Source organism: Pholis gunnellus (assembly GCF_910591455.1).
Source record: "Pholis gunnellus genome assembly, chromosome: 21".
NCBI lineage: Eukaryota > Metazoa > Chordata > Actinopteri > Perciformes > Pholidae > Pholis > Pholis gunnellus.
Window position 1 is genome coordinate 17,978,299 of NC_136548.1, and position 27,068 is coordinate 18,005,366.

The 27,068-nt window shown below is 42.8% G+C and overlaps 1 protein-coding gene across 1 annotated transcript in view; it reads right to left on the reverse strand.

Annotated features, from left to right (window-relative positions):
- The window catches only part of LOC306713299 (uncharacterized protein), a gene marked incomplete at its 3' end in the record, with an annotated part of 58,505 nt that overhangs the window by 4,044 nt on the left and 27,393 nt on the right, over positions 1-27,068 (reverse strand). The window contains exons 11-17 of the mRNA XM_079182952.1: positions 11,522-11,565; positions 4,491-4,684; positions 4,094-4,164; positions 2,903-3,060; positions 1,644-1,788; positions 520-663; positions 165-435 (exon numbers count right to left, since the gene is read on the reverse strand). Coding sequence (XP_079039078.1) covers positions 165-435; positions 520-663; positions 1,644-1,788; positions 2,903-3,060; positions 4,094-4,164; positions 4,491-4,684; positions 11,522-11,565 — 1,027 coding nt within the window. The remainder of the gene's footprint in view (positions 1-164; positions 436-519; positions 664-1,643; positions 1,789-2,902; positions 3,061-4,093; positions 4,165-4,490; positions 4,685-11,521; positions 11,566-27,068) is intronic.

Consider the following 27,068-nt stretch of genomic DNA (forward strand, 5'->3'; position numbering starts at 1 on the left):
AAAACCTCATGCAGGGAGACGGCCTGCCGCTGGCAGTGCAACGCTGTGCCGCTCCCAGGGCGCCCCCCCCGCCCCGTCTCACTTCTTGACGGCCTGCCGGTAGCTATGTCTCTGGCCGTCCGGTCGAGGCTTACTGCCACCGCCGCCGCCGCCGCCACCGCCACCGCCACCGCCACCGCCACCTCCGCCACCGCCGCCGCCGCCGCCGCCGCCGCCGCCGCTGCAGCCGCTGGCCTTGCTGCTGGTGCCCCCGTCCCTGGCGCTGCTGGCCTGGCTGATCTGGCTGGCCTGGCTGCTGTCCTGCAGCGTGGGGCTGGACGGGGCCCTCTGCAGCCCGTTGTCCTCCAGCAGCTGGGACTCGAACACGGACAGGTCCTCCTCGCCGCTCCGGATCTTAGCTCGCAGCAGCATGACGTACGTCCCGTACCGGGTTTTCTGTAAAAAAGAGACAAGAGAGTGAGCCGTAACAATGGTTAAAGTATCATATCATTTAGTTCTTTCTCTTTGAGTCCAGCTCACCTCAAACTCCAGGTACTCGTCTCGCTGCCGGTACTCTTCCAGCTCGCGCCCTTTGACCTTGCGGTCGGGGGGGTAGGAGCGCAGCTCCGCCAGCTCGGTGGACAGGGCTCTGAATCGAGCCTCGTGGGACCTGATCTGCTCCTCCTGCGAGATCAAGATCAACACGGACATCAGGAGGGAGACGAAGGAAAACAATGACTAACTAATTAACCTTCATCCCGCTGCAGTTGTAACTCCTATTTTCTTTTACCAGCATTATTATTATTCTTTCTTCAGACTTTTTGGTCTTAAAGCGGGAAAGAGATCTAGACGTTTACGAGTCATCTACACCTGGATATCGACGACTTTTTGTTGGAAGTTGTGTGATAAAAATCAAAAACACGCTGGACTTCAGAATCAATGGAGGCAGACTTGTGTCTCTCTCTACTTAGGAAACATGTCTCAGGAACCGGGAATCAGAGACAAATATCTACTAAATATTCTAACAGTAAACAGATCGACGTGAGGAATGAAATGCCTGCGGTCATAAACCACCAGTGACCACTGGGTAATACATCACATCGCTGTTAAGTGGCGTGTTTATTCATTAAAAATTCATTCTAATTACTCTGCTATGAGGTGATGAAGAAATGACGTGTCAACTCCCTTTTTAAAAATGGCTGCACAGAACAGATCATTACTCTGCTGTTGGACGTTTCTATCGGCGTGTTTTGATGGATTTCACAGGATGCTGGACTTGACTCAGACCCGGGTCTCTGGACTATGAAGACGAGTTCAACATAACCAGGTTATCTGTTGGTGATGTGGTTTAACTAACCCCAACAAGGGCTTTACAATGTTTACTGAGGGAATAAATCAAGAGAGAAGTAGAGTCATTTTCTCATAGACTTCTATACAACCAGAGGAGTCGCCCCCTGGTGGACACTAGAGAGAATGCAGCTTTAACACATGAAGCTTTGACGTCACTCGGCAGAACCGGAGGTTGCCTCCTGTCTCAAACATGGCGATCTCCTCCCAGAGTTAACCCTGAAGTTACCTCGCTGACCACAAATCCTGCTTTGCAGCACAGTCCCCCAGGTTCAGCCCCCCCCCCCCCCCGTAGGACTACAAGCAGCCGTTCATACCTCCGACAGTTTCGACACCGTCCCCGGCAGCAGCGGCCGGCTGAACTTCTTCTGTGAGCCGATGGCTGCTGGGAAAGGAGGAGCCGAGAATATGGCGGCCACCGTGTTGATCCGCGTGATCCAAGACTGCATCTGCTCCGCGTTCCTGTACGGATAACACACAAAACAACATCACAAAGAGATCTGAAACACACTTATCAGCCTCCTCTCTACAAACGTCGACATCAAAGGGATCATTATCGGAGAAAACGCGGCCTCGCTGTTGACAAAGTAATTATTCCTGAGCCAATTAACGCATGAGAGAAAAAGAAGGGGGCCTGTTTTACACTAACGGACCCATTAGGGGCCCATGAGAAATATCAGATTGATACCAGACAGCCTCGCTTAAATCCCTGTGGACAGACGGAGAGAGAAAGAGAGAAAGAGAGAGAGATGGAGAGACAAAGAGGAGAGAGAGACACAGAGAGGGGTACAGTATCTGGGACGAATGCAAGCTGCAACTGGAGCACAGAGCCCGTCCTCCTGGGGGGCCGAGACATGTGGCCACTCATGTGCCACTTCCTGGATCCTGATAACACACACATGCTCACCTCCACCTTTCCTCCTACACATCCACCCTCACACACACTATATATATATACATAGATATATGCATCCCGTGTGCTCTCTTGCATGTGTTCTGCACATACGCATATGCACATGAGCACAGCTGGCGCAGCGTGTTGTTTGCTAAAAGGCTCTGAGCGCTCAGCTGCGATTAGTCAGCCACAGCTACAGTACGCGGTCCAACAGTACGCGGACAGCTCGGTGTTAACACCTGTGTGGGATTGTTGAGTAATTGATCTGCTGCTTCAAGGTGCAGCAGGTGAGATCTGGTAAGAGTTTTTAGTTCAAAACGTTCAAAAAAGGGGGTTTGTTTCTTGGATTAATTTTTAAAAAAAAGAACATTTAGAATTTTTGATGGTTTACTGACTTCAAAGTGGTTGAAATGAAAATAAATAAATAAATAAATAGGGATCTGTATCAGCCAGTATGGATCATCAATGATCATCGGTTAAAATCGGCAGCAAACCAACGTGAGCAGAGATCTCTAGAAGTTATATTTGCTCACTTTATTCTTCTGCGCTGATCCGATCTGTGAGTTTTATGATCCGTTGCTTCACTATGTGCAGTGTTTGACTAAAGTTCACATTGGATACGGTTTGAATCTTAAGGTGCAGCTTGTCCGTGTGCACAACGGTTCTCTCCACGTTACTCACGGCGCCTGGAAGAGGTACACCCTCCAGTCGGCGGTGCGCAGGTAGAAGACGTTGGGCCTCTTGCTGTAGTCCGAGGCCTTCATGGCCAGAGAGTGGTGGATGGACACGGCGTTCTTCAGGTCCTCCTCTGATAGCTGTTTATCCGGCCGGTACTCCCCCTGGCACGGCAGTTATGAATAAGAAATGAACGCTCGGATTAACACCAAGGGGCCTGAACACTTATTAAAGTTGGAGAGCTGACTAAGGACATGTTTTTATTGGAGGGGAGTAAAAGGCTGCATAAAAAAACAGAAAAACACTGCATTGAAAGCATCCCTTCAGAAAAACAACCGACAGTCTCTGATCTAGACTCTGGACTGGAGAACATCAGATTATTCTGTATTAACCTGTAACAATACCAAAACAATACCAAAACAATACCGAAACAATACCGAAACAATACCAAAACAATACCGAAACAATACCGAAACAATACCGAAACAATACCCTTTCTGATCGATGTTTTCACACCACACTGAATGTAAAGATTGCTTTTATTATAGAATATAAAGCTCCGTCAACGAGTCTCTGAATATCCATCGCTGATCAAACAATACTGGCTGTTGTTTTAAATCTTTCCCTCATTTTAGAAACTACAACAAATCCCTCCTTACTTTGAGGAATTTAAGTGTTAAACTCTTTTTTATTGAACGAAAGAAGCCACATCTTTAAGTTCTCAGATGTTAAATGAGGACAAAATGGATTAAATTAAGGAGAAATCTAATCCACAATCAAGGTAACAAAGACATTTAACTTCTCAGTACTTCGGTTCTATGGAAACATTTTGCCAAAGAAAACTACGATGTCATGACAAGCTCGCCAGGATGTTACGTCACAGCACTTTTTAGAGTGTAAACAGGAAATGGGTTCAGCAAAGTGACTTCCTTTGAAAGATAAACATTTTGGGGATGAAGTGTCAACGGGTGACCTGATTAAAAAAACAGAACATTCTGAATCTCCATCGTGAGGAGAGAGACGTTTGTTGCTGCCATGAAAAGTAAAAACAGGATGTTTATGGAGATGCAGTCACCTGATATTTCAAAGGTTGAATAATGAATATCAAGCAGTAGCTGTTACAAATCGCTTCTCACGCAGCCTTTTGTATTTATACATAAAACATACTATATACTATATATGACGTGAGCGACTTACTTTCTGCAGGTAGAGAATGAGCCCTTTGAGGATGACGTAGAAGGTCTTCCAGCCTCTCTTCCCTCTCGGAGCTGAGAAGAGAAGACGTGTTCACGTTAAACCTGTAGCTTTGGACATGAGCCTCTTTAAGGAACTTCCCCCCCCGGGACCAGGAACTCAGAACGGGCAGCTCTGCAGTGAGGTGCAGCGTGTGCTGTGATTGGTCAGTGGGCGAGCATGTGACTAGTGTGAAACGAAACATAACTTGCCAGCAGAGCTTAGTTGGAGGAGTAAGAGTTCTAATTGAAAGATATGGAAGAAATTATAAAAATTTTTAGGGTTTTGATTGGTGTAGTTTATTTATTTTTTTAACCTAGCTTTCAACACTCAACGGCGAGGAGAGAAACGAGGAACGTACTTCTCTTGCCGTCTGAGTCGGCGTGGACTTTGCGGACGAGGAAGCCGTTCTTGTACAGCATCGATCCGGACGGCTGCGTCTCGTCCGTCAGCGGCTTCCCGGCGCCGCCCTCCCCCTTCACCGACCGGGAGGTGCTGGAGTCACACAGGCTGTCGCCCAGCTCCGAAAACGACTTCCGCAGCTCTTCCTCGTCACTAAGGAGAAAAAAGAAAAATAAATAAATAACAAAAAAATGCGAATAAACAGAACCCATGGTGATCAACACTTATGTGTCATGTCTCATTAGCGAACACATCATCACCGCTCGTCCTGAGACGAGAGGGCCGCAGATTTCACACACTGACTGGGAAACTTTCATACAGAACACATGAGTAATGTCCAACGAGCCACTGCTGCCGTCTTGGCAGAAGCTCTTTGTTGCATCGTTAGAAACATGACTCTGTGTGAATGAAGCTGCCTTCAAGGCTTTAGCTGTGTGTGCGTGTGTGTGTGTGTGTGTGTGTGTGTTTCCTGAGAAGCCGTCTCCGCTCTCCTCCATCAAACAGCTAAAGAGTGACACCTCCTCCTCCTCTCTAGTTCCAGCTTTGGGGAGAACAAACAGAGGAAGCATCACTGTTACTCGTCTTCCTCCTCCTGAAGCCTCAGAGGTGAGGAAGAGTAACAGACCCACAATAACAGACTTTGTGATAAATGATACAATAATATTCACAATATATAAATTAACTCCTCCTTTATTCGTATTCTTGCTATCAGATCCAAACTTTTGACTTATTTCTTTATTGTTTAATGTTCTCTAAAACTTTATATTATTTAATCATAATTCAGAAAATAAAAACGTGATAATGATGTAGTGTATGCTGTAGCTGGACTGTTTACACGTTTGGCCCCATTTTGCTGGACTGGGATCATATTATATTATATTATTTCCTTTTCTTTATGGGATTTGGTTTGAGTCCATTTTGTCCTTTTTTATATATTTATTTTCTTTCTGCTTTCATTTAGTTTTTCCTTATATTCTAATTCAGTTCATGTGATGTAAACAGTTAATAGTCATTACTTACTCTGTATTTGTGTTTTATTTACGACCGCAGCTTTATTTCTGAATAACTCCTCTCATGTGCACTCTGAGTGTGTGTGTGTGTGTGTGTGTGTGTGTGTGTGTGTGTATGTGTGTGTGTGTGTATGTGTGTGTGTGTGTGTGTGTGTGTGTGTACATTCTTTTACATTACTGTATATTCTTGTTTACTAGCTCCTTTTTTATTATTCATATATTTTATTACTGTTTCTATACCAACTTTTAAATGTTTTAATGTCCTTTTTTGTTTTTATTTTCCTTTATATTCATGTATAATAACCCTAACCCTCATTTATTTGTTATGCGTTTATTCTTTTAATGTTTTATTAGCATTTTTTATTATCGTATTATTATTGTTTGTGCAGCCATTAGCATTTTTTTGTATTTGTTTGTTAAAATCTTTATGAACTTCTGTTTTTCTGTCCAGTTAAATATTATTAAATGAATATATATATATGACAGTATTGTAAGTATAACATTTGACACAGTACTTAGTGTACATATGATCAGCGTTGACTCTCCTCTATTTAACTCCTCACAGTGTGACTTTTCAGGGATTTGTCACATTAGGAGACGACGGACGCTTTAGGCAACAGCGCCGAGCGTCTCTGCGTCCGCCTGCTGAGGAAACAACTAACTCCACTTGTTACCTCACCAGGCGGCGGCCATGATAAAAAGTTCAGCCCGAAAATAGAAAAACGTCTGGATGCCGAGCCCCCCCGAGACCACGCTGTGAGTAACCAACAGTATATAACAGCAGTTAACCCCGAACAGGAGCCAGAGGGAGAGAGAGAGAGAGAGAGAGAGAGAGAGAGGGCGAGAGAGAGAGAGAGAGAGAGAGAGAGAGAGAGGGAGAGGGAGAGAGAGAGAGGAGGGAGGCAGAGCCAATGAACATCTAGCCTGTTGCCTGGTAACTGCTGAATCCCATTCTACACAGAGACAAAGTGGAGAGGAGATGGAGAGAGAGAGAGAGAAAGAGGGGAGGATGGAGGAGAGAGAGAGAGAGAGAATGAGAGAGAGAGAGGGGGGAGGATGGAGAGAGAGAGAGAGAGAGAATGAGAGAGAGAGAGAGCGAGAGAGAGAAAGAGAGAGGGGAGGATGGAGGAGAGAGAGAGAGAGAGAGGGGAGGATGGAGGAGAGAGAGAGAGAGAGAATGAGAGAGAGAGAGGGGGGAGGATGGAGAGAGAGAGAGAGAGAGAGAATGAGAGAGAGAGAGAGAGAGAGAGAAAGAGAGAGGGGAGGATGGAGGAGAGAGAGAGAGAGAGAATGAGAGAGAGAGAGGGGGGAGGATGGAGAGAGAGAGAGAGAGGGGAGGATGGAGAGAGAGAGCGAGAGAGGGGGGAGGATAGAGGAGAGAGAGAGAGAGAGGGGAGGATGGAGGAGAGAGAGAGAGAAAGGGGAGGATGGAGAGAGAGAGCGAGAGAGGGGGGAGGATAGAGGAGAGAGAGAGAGAGGGGAGGATGGAGGAGAGAGAGAGAGAATGAGAGAGAGAGAGAGAGCGGGGAGGATGGAGGAGAGAGAGAGAGAGAGAGAGGGGACAAAGCTGATCCTTCTCTGATGGCAGAACATTATCCACAATAATATGAGCAAGAAGAGGAGAACAAAGGAAAGGAAACAAGAGGAAATTAAAGAAGAGGTTCAGAAAAGAAAAGACAGGATAGGAGAGGAGAGGAGAGGAGAGGAGGAGGAGAGGAGAAAGAAAAAGAGATGAAAGGAGAATGAAGCGGAAAATAAATTAAGAGAAATTAAACGAAAAGAGGGGAGAAGAGGAGATGAGAGGAAAGAAAAGGAAAATACAATGAAGAAAGAAACATATAAGAAAGAAAAAGAGCAAAAAAAGGAAAGAAAAGAAAAGAAAGGAATGGAAAAGACCATCAAAGAAAAGAGAAGAAAACATAGACAAATAAACAGGAACAAATAAAACAAAGGAGAGGAAGCAAAAAAACAGAGAAAAGAAAGACAAGAAAAAGAACAAAGAGAAAGAAAAGAAAGGAGGGGAAGGAGGAAAGAAAAGGTGTGTTGATGCAATATGAAGAAAGGACTGAACGGGTGGACCTGTTGGAAGAAATGCATGCTGGGTTCTTTGTGCTGCTGCTGCTTCAGTGTAGCAACAACAGAAAGAAGACGTGTATTCATCCTCTCTGGATACAAACGATAAAACCACTGATTTAAGTTCAAAGATGCTTTAATTTTAGAGATAAAAACTTATTTTTCATTTAACAGAAGAAGAGAAATGTTTGAGAAAAGCAGGAAAATTGTCAAAATTGAAAATTTTATTGAAATCTGGAACTAAAGTTTTAGCAAACATCAGGAAGGAAGTATTATTTCAATACTTCAGTACTTGACAGGTTTCAGTACTCAGTTACAGTACATTTACTCAAGTACTGTACTTATACTGTACTCAGGTACTTGTACTAGTAATAGTAGTAATTCCATTTCATACATACTTCTATGGTCTGAGTCAAAGTTTGTACTCAACTACATATATTTTCACACTGTGGTATTACTACTTGTAGTTCTTCCACCACCGTCTATCGCCACGCAAAGCACTGATGTACTAATATTTGATATGACATGACGTAGGTGGACGGCTCGCCGATGATTGGCTCCATTTAAAATGGACGAAGCAGGATGAAAGGAATAACAGAGCAGATGGCGTTTGTCCGTCTGTCCGACTCTCATTTCATACATGGTTCTCTGAGCCGCTCTCATCACACATCTACACCTCGTTCATGTCCACAGATCTCCCTGCATCTCCGACTTGTTGCGTCTCTCTTTCGGGCACATGATGCCCAACCACCACCACCACCTCTCTCCCTCCGCTCTACACCCCCGCTGCTGAAGGAGGAAGCCTGTGTGTGTGTGTGTGTGTGTGTGTGTGTGTGTCTTTGTTTGTGTACGAGTGGATAACATGTGGGTGCATCCAACTGCACCGCCGAGAGAGTGGCCGAGTCTTTTTCTCTGCGGGGGTGTGAAACAACATCCATCGTTTTTGCGTTGTGTTAAAATACTGCGTGCCCACACACACACACACACACACACACACACACACACACACACACACCTGTTATGAGGTGCACATGCCAGATTTCAGATACAATTTGTATTCATGGTTTGTTTTAGTGTCTGAAATCACACCTCTATCACAGGAGGCCTTTGACTGGACTAGAGCGCCTCAATCTGGGTGTGAATTAGTAAATCAATGCTGGGCCGCTCTATAAATAGAATAGAATATGTATCTATGAAACTGTATTTCTTCTTTGTAAACATAATTCAGTTTTTATTTTTATTTCTTCTTTTAGATACTTTTGTTTCATATTATTGCCCATTTTTATTTTTTGCGTTACGTTGCTGCGTTACGTTGCTGCGTGACGTTGTTGCGTTACGTTGTTGAGTTACGCTGTTGCGTTACGTTGTTGAGTTACGCTGTTGCGTTACGCTGTTGCGTTACGTTGTTGAGTTACGCTGTTGCGTTACGCTGTTGCGTTACGTTGTTGAGTTACGCTGTTGCGTTACGCTGTTGAGTTACGTTGTTGAGTTACGTTGTTGAGTTACGTTGTTGAGTTACGCTGTTGCGTTACGCTGTTGCGTTACGCTGTTGCGTTACGTTGTTGAGTTACGCTGTTGCGTTACGCTGTTGCGTTACGCTGTTGCGTTACGTTGTTGCGTTACGTTGTTGCGTTACGTTGTTGAGTTACGCTGTTGCGTTACGCTGTTGCGTTACGTTGTTGCGTTACATTGTTGCGTTACGTTGTTGAGTTACGCTGTTGTGTTACGACGACAACTGCATTTTATTGTGCAATTCTGAATTGGTGACAAATAAACCCTGATAATCCTTCTATTCTAATACAATATTCTAATAAAATCTATTTCAAGTGATTCTTGACTCTTGCTGTTCTCGTCTTTCTTTGTGCACCAGAACACAAAGACTAAATCCTTGTATGTGAAAACCTGCTTGGCAATGAACCCGTTTCTATTTCTGGATATAATAGAGGACAACACACACTATTTTTCCTGTGATTACAATCTGCAAATTGCAAACGCACAAACTAACCATGCAAGCATTTACCAGCGAGACGTGCACGAGGGCAAACAAAAGCAGCGTTTTGCGTCCTCTGAATCAATACGCAGCTGAAGTGTCTCCGTCACAAGGTGTCCGTCCTTGATCTTCATCTCAGTGACGAGAGTCAGCGAGTGAAAAAATGTCCTCTGTGTGATGAAATATGCATCAACTAAGCAAGTAGGCTGTGAGAGCGGTGGGACTGTGCTCTGCTTCCACATCAGGGTTCTCAAAGCTGAGACAGAACTCACTCAACGATCCGGGCCGGCTGAAACATTAAAACATGAACTCTCTTAATCTGTAATTCATGTTTGTTGGGAGGTGGATTCTCCCTTTGCTCTGTGGTGTTTACGTGTCTAAAAAGGGACATCTTGTCCGTCCCCGCGCGGCGGCGGTGTTTAAATAGCCGTCTATATGTCAGCGGACATGTTTGAACTGGATTGCCGGCCTCTCTGTGGATCTCCTCCTCGATCCGCTCCTCTGACCACTTTTCTGCTCGGCTGTTTCGGGAGCGCTGCTGCAGCTATTTCTGGAGCGGTGGTGGGAGGCTGTGGTCACACCTTCTCACAGGATGCAGGTAGAGAGACATTCAAACCGAGTGTCTCTCTCTTTGACAACGTCTCTTTGTGTTCTTTTCTCCTTCATACCCACAAGTACAGACGCACATACAAACACATTTCCTGTGTACATTTGTGCATACAGTATACATCCATCTGTCACTGTGTGTGTGTGTGTGTGTGTGCTGCCCAGAGAACACGGGGAGGAAAGAGCAATGCGGTAGCTATGGAGTCGTATCCATGGTGCCGTAACTATGGCAACAAAGCTTGGAAAGCTAGTGACTTAATTGGCATCTCTGAGTCGCTCCGGAGCCGTGATCCAGAATAGCAACCCTTGACACACTAATGTTTCCTTCCACATGGCAGACGGCACTCACGTCATTGATGAGGTTGCTAACAAGTTAATCAATACCCCTTATTGTTTCCTGCCCTTCAGGACAATGTGTGTGTGTGTGTGTGTGTGTGTGTGTGTGTGTGTGTGTGTGTGTGTACATGGGTTTCAGTTAATCATTGACAGAAACAAAGTCACAGAGGAGAAAATGAAATAAATGACGTTTAAGGACAGAGTCTACAGGCAGGAATATTGTGTTTTTTTCATGCATTGGTCAATTTAGAGTCTTATTTTAGACTAGTGGAAAGAAAAACATCCAAAAATACACTTTTAAGTTTTTATTTTACTACTTTGTCTGTTTGCGTCTGTAGATTTCTCCTAAATTCACCCAAAGTTACCATTAGATAATTCCTTATTTGCATATTTAAACATAGCATTTCAGAAAACTTTTACAGTAACTCCTCCTCTTAGTGTGAGTGATGAAGTGGTGAAGGTTCATGGTGATATCTATGAGTTCATGTTTGACCCTCTTCACCTGTAGAGTCTCTAAATGTCTGTAAATGAACTAAACGTCTCTTTAAAGGACGTTTTCTCTGAATGAGTTTGTTCTCAGACTCTGATGATAAACCTTCAGCAGCTCTTACACACACCAAACGTTACACGTTCACTCCTCTCTATGTGCTGAAGGTTCACACATCACTCACACACTCATTTATACATTTATTAATAATATGATATGATAAGATAGTTTTTTAAGGCTGTTTTATGGAGTGAAACAAAAAGATTCCCTCTGTAAAATGCATCATTTGAAAATGTAAACGTAACATTTTGTAAAATAAAAAATAATTGTCTTAATGTAATTAATCCACTGGTTTCATGGTGATTTCTCTTGGTTACAGATGTTTCACCCTCTTCACCTGTCGTGTCTTCCCTTAAATGTTCATCAAAGGAAAAGAACAGAAACAAGAGGAGGAGAAAACTAAATAATATCAACATAAAATGACTTACAGAGTCCACTGCAGCTTCTGGTTCTTGATTGAGTTGTAGAGCGCCTGCAGAGGAAAACAAGAAAATCACATTTTCAGACAGATGTGTTAGCAGCTCGGTTCAGCTGATCACATCGTACAGGTGTGCTGTGGTTTTCTGTGAAAGCTGCACAGTAAGCAACACGGCTTCATTCAATAAATTGTACTCGGAGAAATGTCATCCCTTTCCTCGCTGCTCGTACTGCTCGTACTGCCCTTTTGCCGGCGCTTAACTCGTTTTCTTTTTGCCAAACAATCCATCAATCATCCAATCAGCCGACGACCACAACATCAGTTACAAAGCCATTATCCGCCGAGCAGCCGGCCTGTCGATGGACGGACCAGCAAATCAATCCGCCCGATAAATAATTTAGACTTTGACGCAAACGCATCGACCGGCGAGAAGCAAAATTAAGTTACAGCTCAAGAACATGAAGACCAAAAAAAACACCAGATCGATAAAAACTAAAACAGGACAAAGACATTAGTGAAGATACACCGCTGAGTGATTCATACATGTGTAGAGATGATCAATTAGTTTATTTATTGACTTGGTTTTATATTATTTTAAATAACAAATAAACTGAACAACTTTGGGCTAGTCCGACAAAACTATTTGAAGTACGACGTTGTGACGGACGTATTTCAACATTTGATTTCATCGAGTAAACGATCAATTCAATTAATAGACAGATTACTGAATGAAAACACTCATTAGTTGCAGATAGGAGCCGTGGTTGATGAGCTGTTATTGGTAAAATACCACATTGTACATTAAGTAATAGTAATATAATACGATAATATACAGTGATAACCTCTCGTTGTGATCACGTCTCCGTGTCAAATTGATCATTATAATGGATGATTATTATAACCAAATTGTTTTCCCGTTTCTAATTTATTACATAAACATAAAGCACTGAAACGGAACGCTTCACTATTTAATAATGATTTCTATTGACTGTAATAAAGGCTTTACGAATGCAAATTATATTACAGTACTGTGTATATTTGAAATACACTATAATACAGTAAAGTACTGTATATAAAGTATAGCTTACTCTAGTAATAATAATCTGTAGGCCATCACTGACTCATACTAAATAATGTAGATTATGTATAAACACTGTAATCCGACTACTTTATGACTCAGCATATTATTTAAACAGCAGTTCTAAAGGGATGATTCTCTCATTCAGCTTTTTGATCCATATAAACGGTGAATCTCTGTATTTTGTGTAGATTCTGTTAATCTGTAAAGTAACAAGTTCAGCAATGTAGAAGTATAAAGTAACATAAAATGGAAATACTTTACAAATGTCCTGTAAAATCAATTTAGAAATAGTTTCTGGATAAAATCACCAGACAGGAGTGTCAGTTTTTGGCAAATGCATCAAATTAAATACCTGATAAATCAAAGTAAAACTCATATAAAAATCCATATTGCTATAAAACAGTTCTGCTCAATGATTTGCAGCTTTCGTCTAATTCAAGCGGACAAACGTTAATACTGTGGAGGGACAGCCTCCTCAGTATTAACGTTTGTTTAATCTCTACAAACTTTATTCAGGTTATCGTTTCTTTGTATTCATTCCAACTTGTTTGTGATTGGACTCCCTTTCACGTCTTTGCACCAGATTTTCTTTTTTTATCGTTATTTTTGGGGTCATTGTTTCCACTCTCAGGAGGAAAAAAACCTCTTCTACTTTCATTATCATCAAAATGTATCGACACTAAAAGAAAAAGTAGCAGCAGGGAGAATAAAAGAGTTTAATGAGGAAACTGGAAGTCTTCCATTTCCTCAAAATCTGAAACGACAATCAAGACCCGGGGACGATTCCAGCTACTGCAGACCAGCATGAGGCCGTCACACGTTAAGACACAGATGGAGGCCGCTGATAGACAGCAGAGGTGATGAAGAGGACACTTAAAGGCTCTTCATCACCACCTCCTTCACCTCTGAATTCCTTGCGGACCGGTCGCCATCCGTTCTCTGCAACGGCGACCATAATTGCCACGAGAGGGGGAAGAAACCGCGCTCTCAGCTAAAATCGATCATTTCCCATTTCATTCCTTTGATCGAAGAGCTGCCGCTAATGGTCCTCACTTGGATTCTTGCTGTTTTAGACTTCCGAGCTATTATGAATATGATTTTGTTGCATTGTGACTTTTAGTCGAATGAAATTGGATTTGTAATGGGGTTTGATTCGGCGTGCCTAATCAGGTTCATTCCCAGAGTTTTCTAATCAGAAATACTCCCATGAATATTAACGACCATCCAGCCCGGACCGTTACAGACTTAGCTCTGGTTTCCTTCAGCCTACTGTAAATATCTCAGCATTCAAACAAGATGTGCTCATACATTTTAATATTCATAGACAAGAAATACAGCCGAGCTTCTCAGAGTCGAACGATTTCAAACGTAGAAGACAAACTGCTTCTGTAGCACAAATCTGGTCAACATCAAATATTAACGGTGAATTTGTAAGCTGTACAAAGTTTACTGATGCTCGACAACAGCAACATCTATTCCGTCTACAGTCCGTCGTGTGTGAGGGAAGAAAAGTGCTTCATTTTCAAAAGATGTGACAATAAAACTAAACTCTGGCTAGATTTACCCTGCAGCCAAACATTATTTATGTATGAAATAGCAATTAACATGTATACAGTGAGTAATAGAGCTGTGGCTAATTATTGATTCATTTGCAGAATATTGTCTTGATTAGGTTTATATAATGTTAAAAAATAGAGAAAACTGCTAAAAGTGATGATTAAAAAATAGCTTGTTGTCCGACCAACGGAACCAAACCCAAAACATAGTTTCTAATCACGTAACAACACGTCAAATACCGATGTTTGGTCAGTGGCCCGCGCCGTCTGATACCGACACACCTTCTAGTATCTGTATGGGACGAACCGGGCTCTAACTTAAGCCTCGGTTATACTCCCAAACGGGCGCATACACAGACCACCGCATACTCAACGGACGCATAGTGGTTCTGTTGGAGGACGCCTTCCACTACAACCACAGTAGATCACTGGGATCCACTTGTAGCTTGGCCTTAACTAGTACTCTTTGTTGCCTAAACCTAACCAAGTACTTTTGTTTGCTAAACCCTAACAAGTACTATTTTTGCCTAAACCTAAACAAGTACTATTGTTGCCTAAACCAACTATTGTTACCTAACTAATTACTATTGTTGCCTAAACCTAACTAAGTACTATTGTTGCCTAAACCAACTATTGTTACCTAACTAAGTACTATTGTTGCCTAAACCAACTAAGTACTATTGTTACCTAAACCTAAACAAGTACTATTGTTGTCTAAACCTAAACAAGTGCTATTGTTGTCTAAACCTAAACAAGTACTATTGTTGCCTAAACCAACTATTGTTACCTAACTAAGTACTATTGTTGCCTAAACCAACTAAGTACTATTGTTGTCAAAACCTAAACAAGTACTATTGTTGTCTAAACCTAAACAAGTACTATTGTTGCCTAAACCTAAACAAGTGCTATTGTTGTCTAAACCTAAACAAGTACTATTGTTGTCTAAACCTAAACAAGTGCTATTGTTGCGCATGATACCATCTTCGTTCATGGGACGTTTTTCTTGTGATTAATGTATAATGATGCACATACTTCTATATTTGACCGAAGCCAACATGGGACAGATTTAGTGTAAGTGAAACTGTGTTACAGCTGATCATTCCTGAAGAGCATTTTTCTCTGTAAATGTGAATCCTAAGGGAACACAACAGAATCAACAGCAGAGGGACTCTGTGGATTTAAAGATAGAAGTCTAAAGAGGCAGGTTTGAAAAGGAAAGAAAGGGTAGACAGATGGAGGTGGAGTATAAATCAGAGACATTCAGTCTGGAGGCTCACTGAGACAAGGATGGATGTTTGTCACCTTCACCTACTTGCTTCATCAACGTCACCGAGTGCCAGCGAATGAGAGCCATTAGCCTTGAGTGGTGGCTTTACACAACATGCTGTACTGAGCTGGCACTCAAACGCTACACTCCATATGTGGACGTATACAAACTGCTTAAGACGTCATAATCAATAATAAATACAATCATAGTTTCAGAATGTGCTATAATGGTTTGTTGTGTTAGGATTAAATAAGGAATCCACAATATAAACCCCACCAGACCAACTATTAATCAATGTTATTTTGGGGTAAGATATCATTTGTTATGACACGTGTCATGAAATAATGTATCGTCTTTTGAAGATGTGGAGCAGCAGCACTTTTATGACGATGAACGATGTGACCAAATGACTTGAAAAAGTACTAAAGTAACAGGAAAATAACGTTGTTTTTTTTTTGTACCTTCCGCCTCTTTCTGGCCTGCGGGTGGTTCTGTCCGTCCTGAGCCTTCCCCAGCAGGTCTGGAAACACCAGGGGTTTGAGGGAACGCGAGCGCGGCGTTCTGGGATAGCGGAACGGGTCCATCATGCGGAAGTCCCTCCCGTAGCGCACGGTGCAAAGAGAGCGCGAGCGAAGGCGCCCCGCAGAGTGCAGGCTGTTAACACCGATCATGCTCCAGAGACGCTGGATATTAAAAAATCGGCCCCAATGATTCAGTCTTTAATTTCTTAAAAGTCCTGCAGGAAAAATAAGTTGATCCGAAGAGATGAAGAAAAAAAGAAGTGGGATGGTCTGATCTGGATGCTGTCCAGTGTGCCAACAGACAGCTGGAGGTGAATTCAGCTGTTACTGGAAGCAGCCGGTGATCAGTGGAGACATCAGACTGCTGTCAGTGACGATCAGCAGGCATCAAACCCCCAACGGTCTCGCCCCCTGAGTGTCTTGATCAACGCCCACCAGGCAACACCGGGGTGCCCACATGACGCTGAATTATTGATGAGGCAGCCATGTATTATACATGTACAGAAACCAATTATTTCGCTGCGACTTTAAAGGAGGCGAGACGACGATAAAATCCAGAGCTTCTCCTCCAAATGCGACCGCTGAGGAAGCGATCTGTGAAGCGGTTGAGTGTGGAGGTGAACGACGCGCGGTCTCAGCAGGATGCGAGCCTCTGCCAAGTTACCCCAAAGGTGACACCTGTCCAGCTGCCACCTTTTAGCGACGACACAATCCTTAAAGCCTGCACACACACACACACTGACACTCTCGCAGATGGTATGAAACACTGGCAGAGGTGTGCACGGACAGCCAGCGTGAAACAGATGGGCGCAAATGCGTAAAAATCAAGAAGTAAAAAAAAATAAAACCACACACAGTGAATACAAACGCACAGTTCGCTTAAAAGAAACACACACACACACGTACACACACACACACGCGCGGTAGAGGGAGATACGGAGGGGGTGGGAGGGAAGGACGGCCGCCTTCGGACTTCAGAGCAGTGAATCCAAAAGAGCCAGATCCATTTCGTCACAAGCCCAACAAATGCGATGTAAATGAAAGAGAATACTACAAAGAGAAGAGGCAGACTAGACGAATCAGAGATGTGAACGTTCCTGTTGCTCCCTGCGTAAAATGGATACCATCAGTTTGACAGTCAGATTATCTCATTCCTTCTTCCTCCCGATCTCTCTTGTCCATGTGTGGAGGTCCGCTGTCATGGTTTTGCACCCTCACCCCCCGCCCCGCCAACCGCCCCCCACCCCCCCAACCCTTTCCTCGGTGATCCACTTCTCTCAGTCTGAATTTCCTCTCAGACTCTCTTTGGTTTCAGTCTCTCCCCATCGTACGGTCGGCGGTTGTGGGTGCTTTTGGGGGGAGAAAAAAACGCCGCTGATGTCTCTCATGCCTTCCTCGTCTTTGCGAGTGTGTGTGTGTGTGTGTGTGAGTGGATGTGTGGATGCCTCGTTTATCTATCTGTTGCAAACGTCCAATCCCGCGCGTCCCTTCTCCCTGCTGCTGCTGCCGCTGCGGAGGAGGAGGATGAGGAAGAGGAAGAGGGGGAGAGCAAAGGAGAGAGCTGTATGCCCGAATCGCAGAGCGCAAAACGAAGCTGATAGGAACGGTGCTCAGCCTCTCTCTGCCTTCGCTTCGTCAATGCGTACCTCCTTCCCTCCCTCCCTCCCTCCCTCCCTTCTCTCAGTCATCGCCAGCAAATCACAGTCTGCCTCTTCCACACACGCGCGCGCACACACACACACACACAGGCATTCGAGGTTACACACACATGCACGCTTTTTTTTAGAAATATACTCGCAATGGCAAATTAGTATTCTGTGGTGGTCTTGTGGTGAGACTGGTGAGGTGAGAGGAGGACGAAACATGCAACAAAAAATCGGTGTGATACCAGGCGTGTGTGTGTGTGTGTGTGTAAGTGTAGGTGTGTGTCTGTAGTGTGTGTAGATGTGTGAGTTACAGGAGTAGTTCAACATGTTGTGAAGAATGCAGATGAGCTGTCTGTTAATGTCAGAGTTCCAGTGAGGGTGTGGTTAGCTTAGCTTAGCATAAAGGCTGGGAGCAGAGGGGAAACAGCTCGCCTGGCTCTGTTAAAGAATGAATGAACATGTTGGTTCTTGTTTGTTTTAACAGAAATGTTCAAATGTTGGTATTTTATGTCCCGCAAACCAAGGAACCACAAAATGTTTCATAAATATGTTTCCTATCAACAATGTGAACAGATTGCTTAGGTTTAGGCATCAAAACTACTCCGTTAAGGATAGAAATAAGATCATGGTTCATGTTAAAATAATAACGTAACAACTAGGGATGGGTATTGTTTAAAAAAATGAAGACCCCAGTAACAATACCAGTAACCTTGAAGTGACACCAATACTAGCTGAGTACTTCATTTGATACCAGGCGGCAACTTCTGGTTCTGAAGAGTGAAGCCGATGCTTCATGTGTTAAAGCTGCATTCTCTCTAGTGACCACCAGGGGGCGACTCCTCTGGTTGTATAGAAGTCTATGAGAAAATGACTCTACTTCTCTCTTGATTTATTACCTCAGTAAACATTGTAAACATGAGTTTATGGTCTCAATCTCTAGTTTCAAGTCTTCTTCAATACAGCATGATGTTCATTTAGTAAATGATGGTCCATTTAGAGTCAAACAGACCATAAAGCAGGGGATGCTTTAGGGGCGGGGCTACACCGTGATTGACAGGTCTCTGTATATGGCGTCTCTATGTCACTCCTCCTCAGTCCAGATATGGTCACTTCCTGTTCACTGGTTGCAAAATAACAAGATAGCGACGGACAAAATGCCGAACTGAAGGCTTCAAAACATCAGTCCATGAAACCAATGAGTGACGGCACGACGACTACGTCCACTTCTTATATACAGTCTGTGTTTGATACCCATGATGTGAATGGTAGCTGTTTGTTCATCACACTGTATTGCTATTTGCCGCTACACTGCATAGTGCTCATACAGCAGTTATTGTCCGACCAGCATCAATGCTAAGCTACGGTCAAAGACAAAATGATTGATTAAAGCCGCTTTAATGCACAGACATGAGACATTTGATGTCAATCTCTCTCATAGAAAGAAAGCAAATGAGTGTAAAATTGTTTCAAAATGTTGAACTATTCCTTTAAATGCTCTGCAAACGGTCACAGTTATTTAACCATATTCACACGTTTCCTTTTAGTCTGCTCAAATGTCTCTGATGATTCGTGTGTTTGTGATTTAATGCATCCTAAAAAGCCTCACAATAACCAGCTATATGCCCACACACACTACTTTATCACAGCTTTTGGCATTTCTGAGCTATTATGAATGTTTAACCTCAAAATGTCCCAGCATGCACTAGAACTGTTTCTAGAAGTTTAAAAAGCAACCAAACAAATCATGAAGAAAACACTTTAAGGGCCATAAAGAAACTGACAAGGAGCCGGAGCTTCAAATCCCTCTCAGCGGTTAGAACCACCAGACAGAAAACCAAAAAACAGTCGAGCTCACTTGTGTTTTTCCTAAATGTACGTCCACTGGTTTACAACGTAAGACGAAGTGATTGTGACTGTGTCATGTTAAAAACAAGAGATGTTTAAATATTTACTGCTGTTGCTCTGCAGGCCACTTCACACATATTGAGTGCATAATGTGTTTCTGTCCTGCAAGCTAAACAAACCTACAATTAATATTTATTGAATTTTATAATTGTGACAGAAAGAGAGATCATAAGTCTCAATGAACAGCAACAACAGTTTTGGATAATAGATGAAAACCTGGTGGAGAGAAAGAAGCACTCTGCAGTAAATCTGCACCGCCGACCAATAACAAGCCTCGACAGAGCCGACCTTTAAATGTTGTTAAACCATTTCTACTGAACCTCTACTGTCGGAGGATAAAGCGTTACACGAGAGAGGAATGTCTGCTGACAGTTATGAGAAAGGTGTTGATGGTACAAATAAAAATTTAATGTGTATGTTTCAATGTAACTCCTTTATATCCGGTTGCATCATCTTCTATAAGATCATCCACACATAAAGGAACATTTCATCCTTCAGTTCATCACAAACATTCAACAGCAACACATCTGGAGATACGAGGTTTTACCTGAACAGGGAGGAGATGAGAAACTGTCATCTGGAAGAAAGTAAAGCTGTCAGACAAATGTAGTAAAAAGTACAATATGTACCTCAGATGTATTTTCCTCTCTTTTCTCTTCCTAACGTGTTGTTTTTAATATTTCATCCTCCTAACCCTTTGCATAATGAACTGTGTGTTTGTTTGAGACTCGTCCCCGCCTCCTTGCTCTGTCTTTCCTTCGTTTTCTAAATTTAAAACGTCATAATAAAAGTTTAATGTTTGCGGGGACTGAAAACCGGTCCTCCCTCATGACCGGAGTCTTGTCTTTTTTGACGTGGAGATGATGGCGAGCTGTGACTTCACCAGGAGGGAAGAGAAAGGAACGTCGGGGGGGGGGGGGGGGGGGGGGGGGGGGGAGCAGGTGGAGCTGACCTTCGACTGCAAAACCCCAAACAACCTGCGTCAGGACGACAGCCTGCTGCAGGAGGAGGTGGCTGTCTGTCTGTCCTCGTATCCTCCCTTATACTCAGCTCGTGAAGCTCGGATCCCAACAAAACCACCAAAGGTGCCTCAGAGGAAACCACTTAACCCCGAGTTACCCCGACGGAGCTGCAGCCGACTGCGCAACCTGCTCACCTAAAGCGAACCAACACAGCGGTGCAGAGCAGAGCCGGGTTGTGTTTGCGTTACCTCGTGCCCTCTATCAGATTTCCCATCTGCTGTCAGTCTCTCTTCCCACTCAATATTTCACATCCTGTCTAAATCTCTCCCTCCGTCCCTGGTGGAGAGTCCAGACAGCTCGGGGGGGAGATAGAGGGGGAGAGTATCCTCACCCTCTCGTCTCTGCTGACCTCAGCATCTGTCTCTCCTTCACACTCGGTCTCTCTCTCAACACTACGTCTCGCTCTGCCCCTTCCGCTTCAATAGCGCTTCATTTTTATTTATTTTACTTTTTTTATTTTTAGAGTCGGAATGTGTGAGATCGTGTCGCTCTGTGAGCGAGAGCTTTGCTGCAGCCGTGAGGTGTTTGTTTCAATGCAGAGATTCAATCATTAAAGGATGAATCCAGATTAAAAACTTTGTTTTTTTTCTGGATAAATTAAGAACGTTTCCCAGCTTGACGAACGTCTGTTTGATTGATAACATAAATAAATTGGTATTGATATGTGCAGACTCCTCTCCACAGTATATTGTATTTATTGATATGCAATTAATCTACTACTTCTTTATTCTGAATTGTTGATTTAGTTTTTAAATGACCACAGTGTTATATTTGCGCTGCTGGACTATTTTATATCATAGATTCTAGTTCCACTTCTTTAATATCTGTAAGATATAAGAGTTGGAGGGAGATCTAAGACGTTCACTGACTGCTGTAGCTGCTGTTAGAGCGAGAGATGAGTATCGTTACTAGCACTCTTATTGATACTCTTATCAATTCTTTCTCAATATTTTGTGAGAATAAAAGACAATTAATTAAGAAAACAATTGACATTGGTTTATTATTGTATGTAATCTAAAGTCTTTCATTAGCAGCAAATACAAGAAGTTCCAAAATCTTTAAAATCCATCGTCAGCTGAACGATGACCTGAGTGATGACATCACTAACGTTACCTGCAGGAATCTTATTTTTTTCAATAAAGACATAAAGATTTGGCTTTTTATTTTTCATATCTTTTATATTTAATAATGCGCATGAACATCTGTTAACCTGCTGGTGAAACAGCTGGTCACTGCAGATTTGACCAAACAAACAGGAGGAAATAGTGCATTTGTTGGGGACTATTTTCAGCGGCGGATGAATCCACAGTTGGTGCTCTATAGTGAGTATCTGTGGCAGCAGGACGGTGTTTGTGGGGTTGAGTCAGAATAAACTACAGCGTGTGTGTTCATGGTGATGGAGGAGCAACAGTGAGGCTCACTGATGTGTTTATAATGGAGCTCTGTGCTCAGAGGAAGAAGAGACATCACACACACACACACACACACACACACACACACAATACCTGTTAGTAGATACATTCTCTGCTGGTTTTGGTTTCTAAACGCAGAATGAAGGTTGATCTGAAGAAGAGCATTCATTATATTTTCATAGAGTTTAATGTGACCGGTCTGCAGCATGAATAAAGCAACATTACTCTATGAAGAGGACAAAAGGAAGTTGTTCAGCTCGGTAGTGAAAATAGACAAAATGTTTTGTTAAAAATGGATTTTTGATTCTGTTGAGTGTTCAAGCAGCTCTTCTCGGAGAGGACAACCAGATCCTTTACTTCAGTAAATGTATTAATACCACACGATACAAATACTCTGATACAAGTAAAAGACCAGCATAGAAATGTAGGGACGTGTAGTTAAAGTATTAGAAGTATTAGAAGTAAAAGCATCATCTATTATTATGATATTATATATTATGTAAATATAAAATCAGGGTTTAATTGTGAATAATGATTATTTTCATTATGGATTAATCTGCTGATCCTTTTATCCACAAATAGATTGATTGGTTTGTGAAAATAGTGAAAATAGTGAAAAGAGTGAACAATATTCGTCACAATTACCAAGAACCCAAAGTGACTCCTTTGTTTAGTCCAACCAACGGTCCAAACCTCAACTTCATCATCATCATTGTTAAATAGTGAAAAGGAAAAGTCGACTAATTGTTTCTGCTGCAGTTTCCACGTTTTGTTTGAAAGAATCTTAGTTTGTAAAGTAACTAAAGCTATGAGATGAGTGTAGTGCAGTAAAAAGTAAAAAGTTTCCCTCTGAGAAGTAGAAGTAGAAAGCGGCATCAGAAGAAAATACTCTAGTAAAGTACAAGTACATCAACTTTGTACTTAAGTACAGTATTTAAGCCCTGAAGAAATGTAAGACCTTTGTGTAAAACCATGTGATTTTCAGTGATATCCCCTCTCTGTATACACTCTGTGTGTAAACCAGTAATGATGTGAGTAAACAGCAGCATCTGTCTTCCGGGTTCCCTCCCTCCTCGCTCGTGACCTGCGCGTCTTTGCTGAGGCCGGCGAGCTGTGGCGCTAAATCTCCCGCGCGGACGTCAGACACATTCGTAGCTGCTTCCAGAACCGACAGCAGCGTAACGTTTCAAGACAGATTTCAAATAAGTCATCTGTCTTTTCCCTTCACCGGCGATGCTGCCGCGCAATCGATACCATCAACGCTCCTAATTAACTGTTTGAAGAGCGGCGGTTCGGGGGGCGTCTTGATTGAGCCGTACAACATTTTCATTTCAGCAGAATTTGTTCTCCTGCTCTAATGCGGGCTGGTAACCTACTTCAGTGTCTCATTAGCTCCCACTTCAAGCTGTAAGCCCTGAGCGGTACTGAGGAGAGAGAGAGAGAGAGAGAGAGAGAGAGAGAGAGAGAGAGAGAGTGAGAGGAGTGCAAACCTATGCATCTCTGAGCCTCACAATAAAAGGAGGAAAGTTTCCTCTAAAGCACTAACTTGGGCCGGCGGCCAGAGCTCCCCGTCCTGCAGGGAGCTGCGGTAGCCGCGTTTCCCATGCAAGCTGGTTCAGAGCAGCATGAAGTGGTTGTGAAGGCTTAAAGGCTTATTGTGGCGTCGGGACCACGGGTTTTTAATCATTTCTTTTTTTTGTGTGGTAATTGCCCAAACAGTCAGCCACTCATCAGTTATGAACACCGCAGTGCTGCAAAAGGAAAAACCAGCTGACAACGTCTTTGACTAGAAATGAGGAAGCAAGCGAATGAATAAACAACTAGAATATAGAAGTGGAGAAATTACGCAGTAGCTCTTCTGGCTCACATTACAGCTAGGAAAACTTGTTTTAGTACCCCCCCCCCCCCCATATGTATTCACAATATTGAAGACAAAGCGAGATTTGTCAGGTTTAGAGAGTCTAGAAGGCGGATTTTGTTCTTTTCAGACTCATGCTGTGTATCAATTGACCTTTCGCTAAGTCTTGTAGCATTGGCCAGCTCTGACCAGGGTCCAACAACTAACCCGCTCTGGTCCACAGACTCTCACGCGACCGTTTCACATGTGTTTTCATGTTCAGTGCTGGTTTAGTGGATTTGGAGCTCGTCGTGGTTAAACATTGTGTAATAGTGATACTCGTTACCTGGAGAGGTTGGAAGGAGATGTACGTTTCTAGAACGTTACGTTCCGGTTCCGCCGAGTAAAGAACTTGCATTCTCTCTAGTGTCCACCAGGGGGCGACTCCTCTGGTTGTATAGAAGTCTATGAGAAAATGACTCTACTTCTCTCTTGATTTATTACCTCAGTAAACATTGTAAACATGAGTTTATGGTCTCAATCTCTAGTTTCAAGTCTTCAGCGTAGTTGTTTCTCCCTGTTTCAAGTCTTTGTGCTAAGCTAACGGCCTCTTGGTTGTAGCTCCAGATGTAACCGGCAGACATGAGAGTGGTATCGATCTTATCCAACTGTCAGCGAGAAGGCAAATTTCCTAAAATGCCAAGCAAGCTATTCCTTTAATACATGATAAGACTTGTTTTTGTGATGTTGACCATCGTCTCTATCGGTAATGGTAACATGGCACTCACTAAAGTAACTGATCAGATCTGTGAATGTATCCACAAAACTACAACAAAGTCCAAGAAATAGTGAGTTTAAGCTGAATTTGGGCAATTATTTTACAGTCCTTTCCTTTCCTTGTCGGACTTGTTTTTACAGATGTCACCGTGTTCCCAGATTGGTTCATATAATGTTAATAGAAGATAAGACCCGGGTTGTAATGAACCGGAATAATCCTGGGCCTTCAATCATGTCAAACACAGGACTATCTACTTTGCATATAACAGGTTTGTGATTTAAAATGAATGTTTTACTGGGTTGTTGACTGGCTTCTGTGCTCAGATTATGAGCAGCCTGTCACAGCTCTGCTCACTGACAGTCTGGTGTTGCAAACTGTGGGAGGAAATGTCCTCTGGAGTGCATTAAGATGGTTTATTGCCTCATTATGAATCCTGGAACGAGGACACACTGATTGAGACAAACAAGCATCAGCACTCGACCGGACATGTGCGCTGTGCTGTACGTACAGTACACTCTGTCCGACCTCTATCCATCCTGTTACTGGTGGGATGTGGTGACATGCACACCTATCAGCTCTGTCATTTTCCTATCTTAACAACATTTAATTCAATTTAATTGAATGTCAAACTCGAGTTTCACTGAGCTGTAGTCACCGTTATCTTTTAAAGCCACACGTCTGCTGGTTAACTACGGCTGTATGAACCCAAAATAAACAGATTTTGCTGTGATTTCACTGCAATAAACAGATAAAAGGGATCTCGAAATAACTGCGTAATGATGCAGATTTGCAAAAAAGTCTGAAGTCTTTGTCCGGTCTGTCCGCAAGACAAGCAAACAACTTTTAAAATGCTTGTTTTATGAACGGAGTCTGGATCGATCGGTGCTAACATTGCGAACCATAGACGTCTATGGTGTATACATTTATACACAGAGTTTTGTCCTGTCTCTGTACTAATATGAGGCATGAACACTATATAAGACGTCATACCTTTGTTTTAAAGCAGCTGTAATCAATATGTTTTTAGGAACAATGGATCAAATGCTCAACATGCCGTGTACCTCTGCTTTAAGGAGCATAAAGCTTTATTCCATTCTGCAACTTTACAGTTTTGATTCACTCTCACTGCTCTCATAGCCTTTGCAGCTGTTTTCAGCTAAAAAACCCTGTAAAAACTCCAGTGTACACGACCCGCCCCGCAATGAAGAATGTTGAGGTAAAAAGATAAGAGTTGCCGGTATTACGTCGGTGCGATGGAAGGCGTATAAGAGAGGGTTTTGAAGCCGAAGAGTCACGCTCAGTGGAGATTGCTCCATTCTGCTCCTCCATTGTGGCGGTAATAGGAAACATATCACGAGGTTCAATCAAAAGAGGCCAAGGGAGCGATAATTGAGAGCGAGAGGAAAGAATCAACGACAACCGAGAGAGTTATTGAAGCAAAAAAAAACAAAACAAAGGTTGGAAAACAAGAAAAGAAAACGTGGAAAGAAAGGAACTAATTGATGATGAAAGGGTAGAGAACCTGAGGGACGGAGGTGGCAGCGAGTCTCAGGGGGATACAAAGCCCCTCTCATTATTTTCCAGTCCACCAGGCAGCTGATTCCTGTCTCTGGCTCTGCAGTGTTTCCTCTTCCTTTACAGTACAGCTTCCACACAGGGCACCGTCTTCAATAACCACATTAATGCAGAGCTTTGACTTTAATCCAACCTCGTATAAATGTTTGTGTGTAAATGTCAAACTGCGATAGAATGTAACATTAAATGTGTACAATTCTGCTCTGTGTAGTAGTCATCGCACAAAAAAGACAATAGGAAGTATATTTGAAAACGCCCTCATTAGGTCACAATTTGTATCGAGTTTCTAGACAAAAGTTGTATAAATCATTTTGTGTAGTGCCAATATGTTCTGACCCTGAGAGGAATGTTATTATTTTGCAGCTATTTGGTCACAAACTGAAGTATTGAAGAAAAGTAAGACGGTCATGAAGTAATTATGGGGGGGCATGAATGTAATGAAATAGATATTGACACATTTCACATTTTGATGTCATTGTGGTGCCACAATACAAAAAAAAAAGTCACAAGATCCCCCAAAGTAATTCGGGTTCATCCTCTGGGGAACATGATTATCTGAACCACATTTCATGGAAATCCATCTGGCGGTTGTTGATGTAATTCACTCAAAAAGCACAAAAGCCAAACTGCTCGTGGCGCTGGAGGAAAAGTCAAGAGGTTCGCCAAAATCATCCAGGGTTCATCCTCTGGGGACAAATAATGTCTGAACTAGCTTTCATAGCAACCTATTGGCAGCCATGTCGCTAGCATTGCTAAAAAGAAAGAAACATACAATGCTGCTGTGCAATCTAGAAATAAATAAATAACTGATCAAGGTATTCTTCAAGAGCTGATTCATCGTTTTTCCAACATTCAGAAACCTCAAATCTCCTGGGAGATATTTCTATCAATGACGAGTTGCGTCACTGTTTTGTTATGTTTTGACTATTTCTTTAACTACTGTCGAGCCACGACACG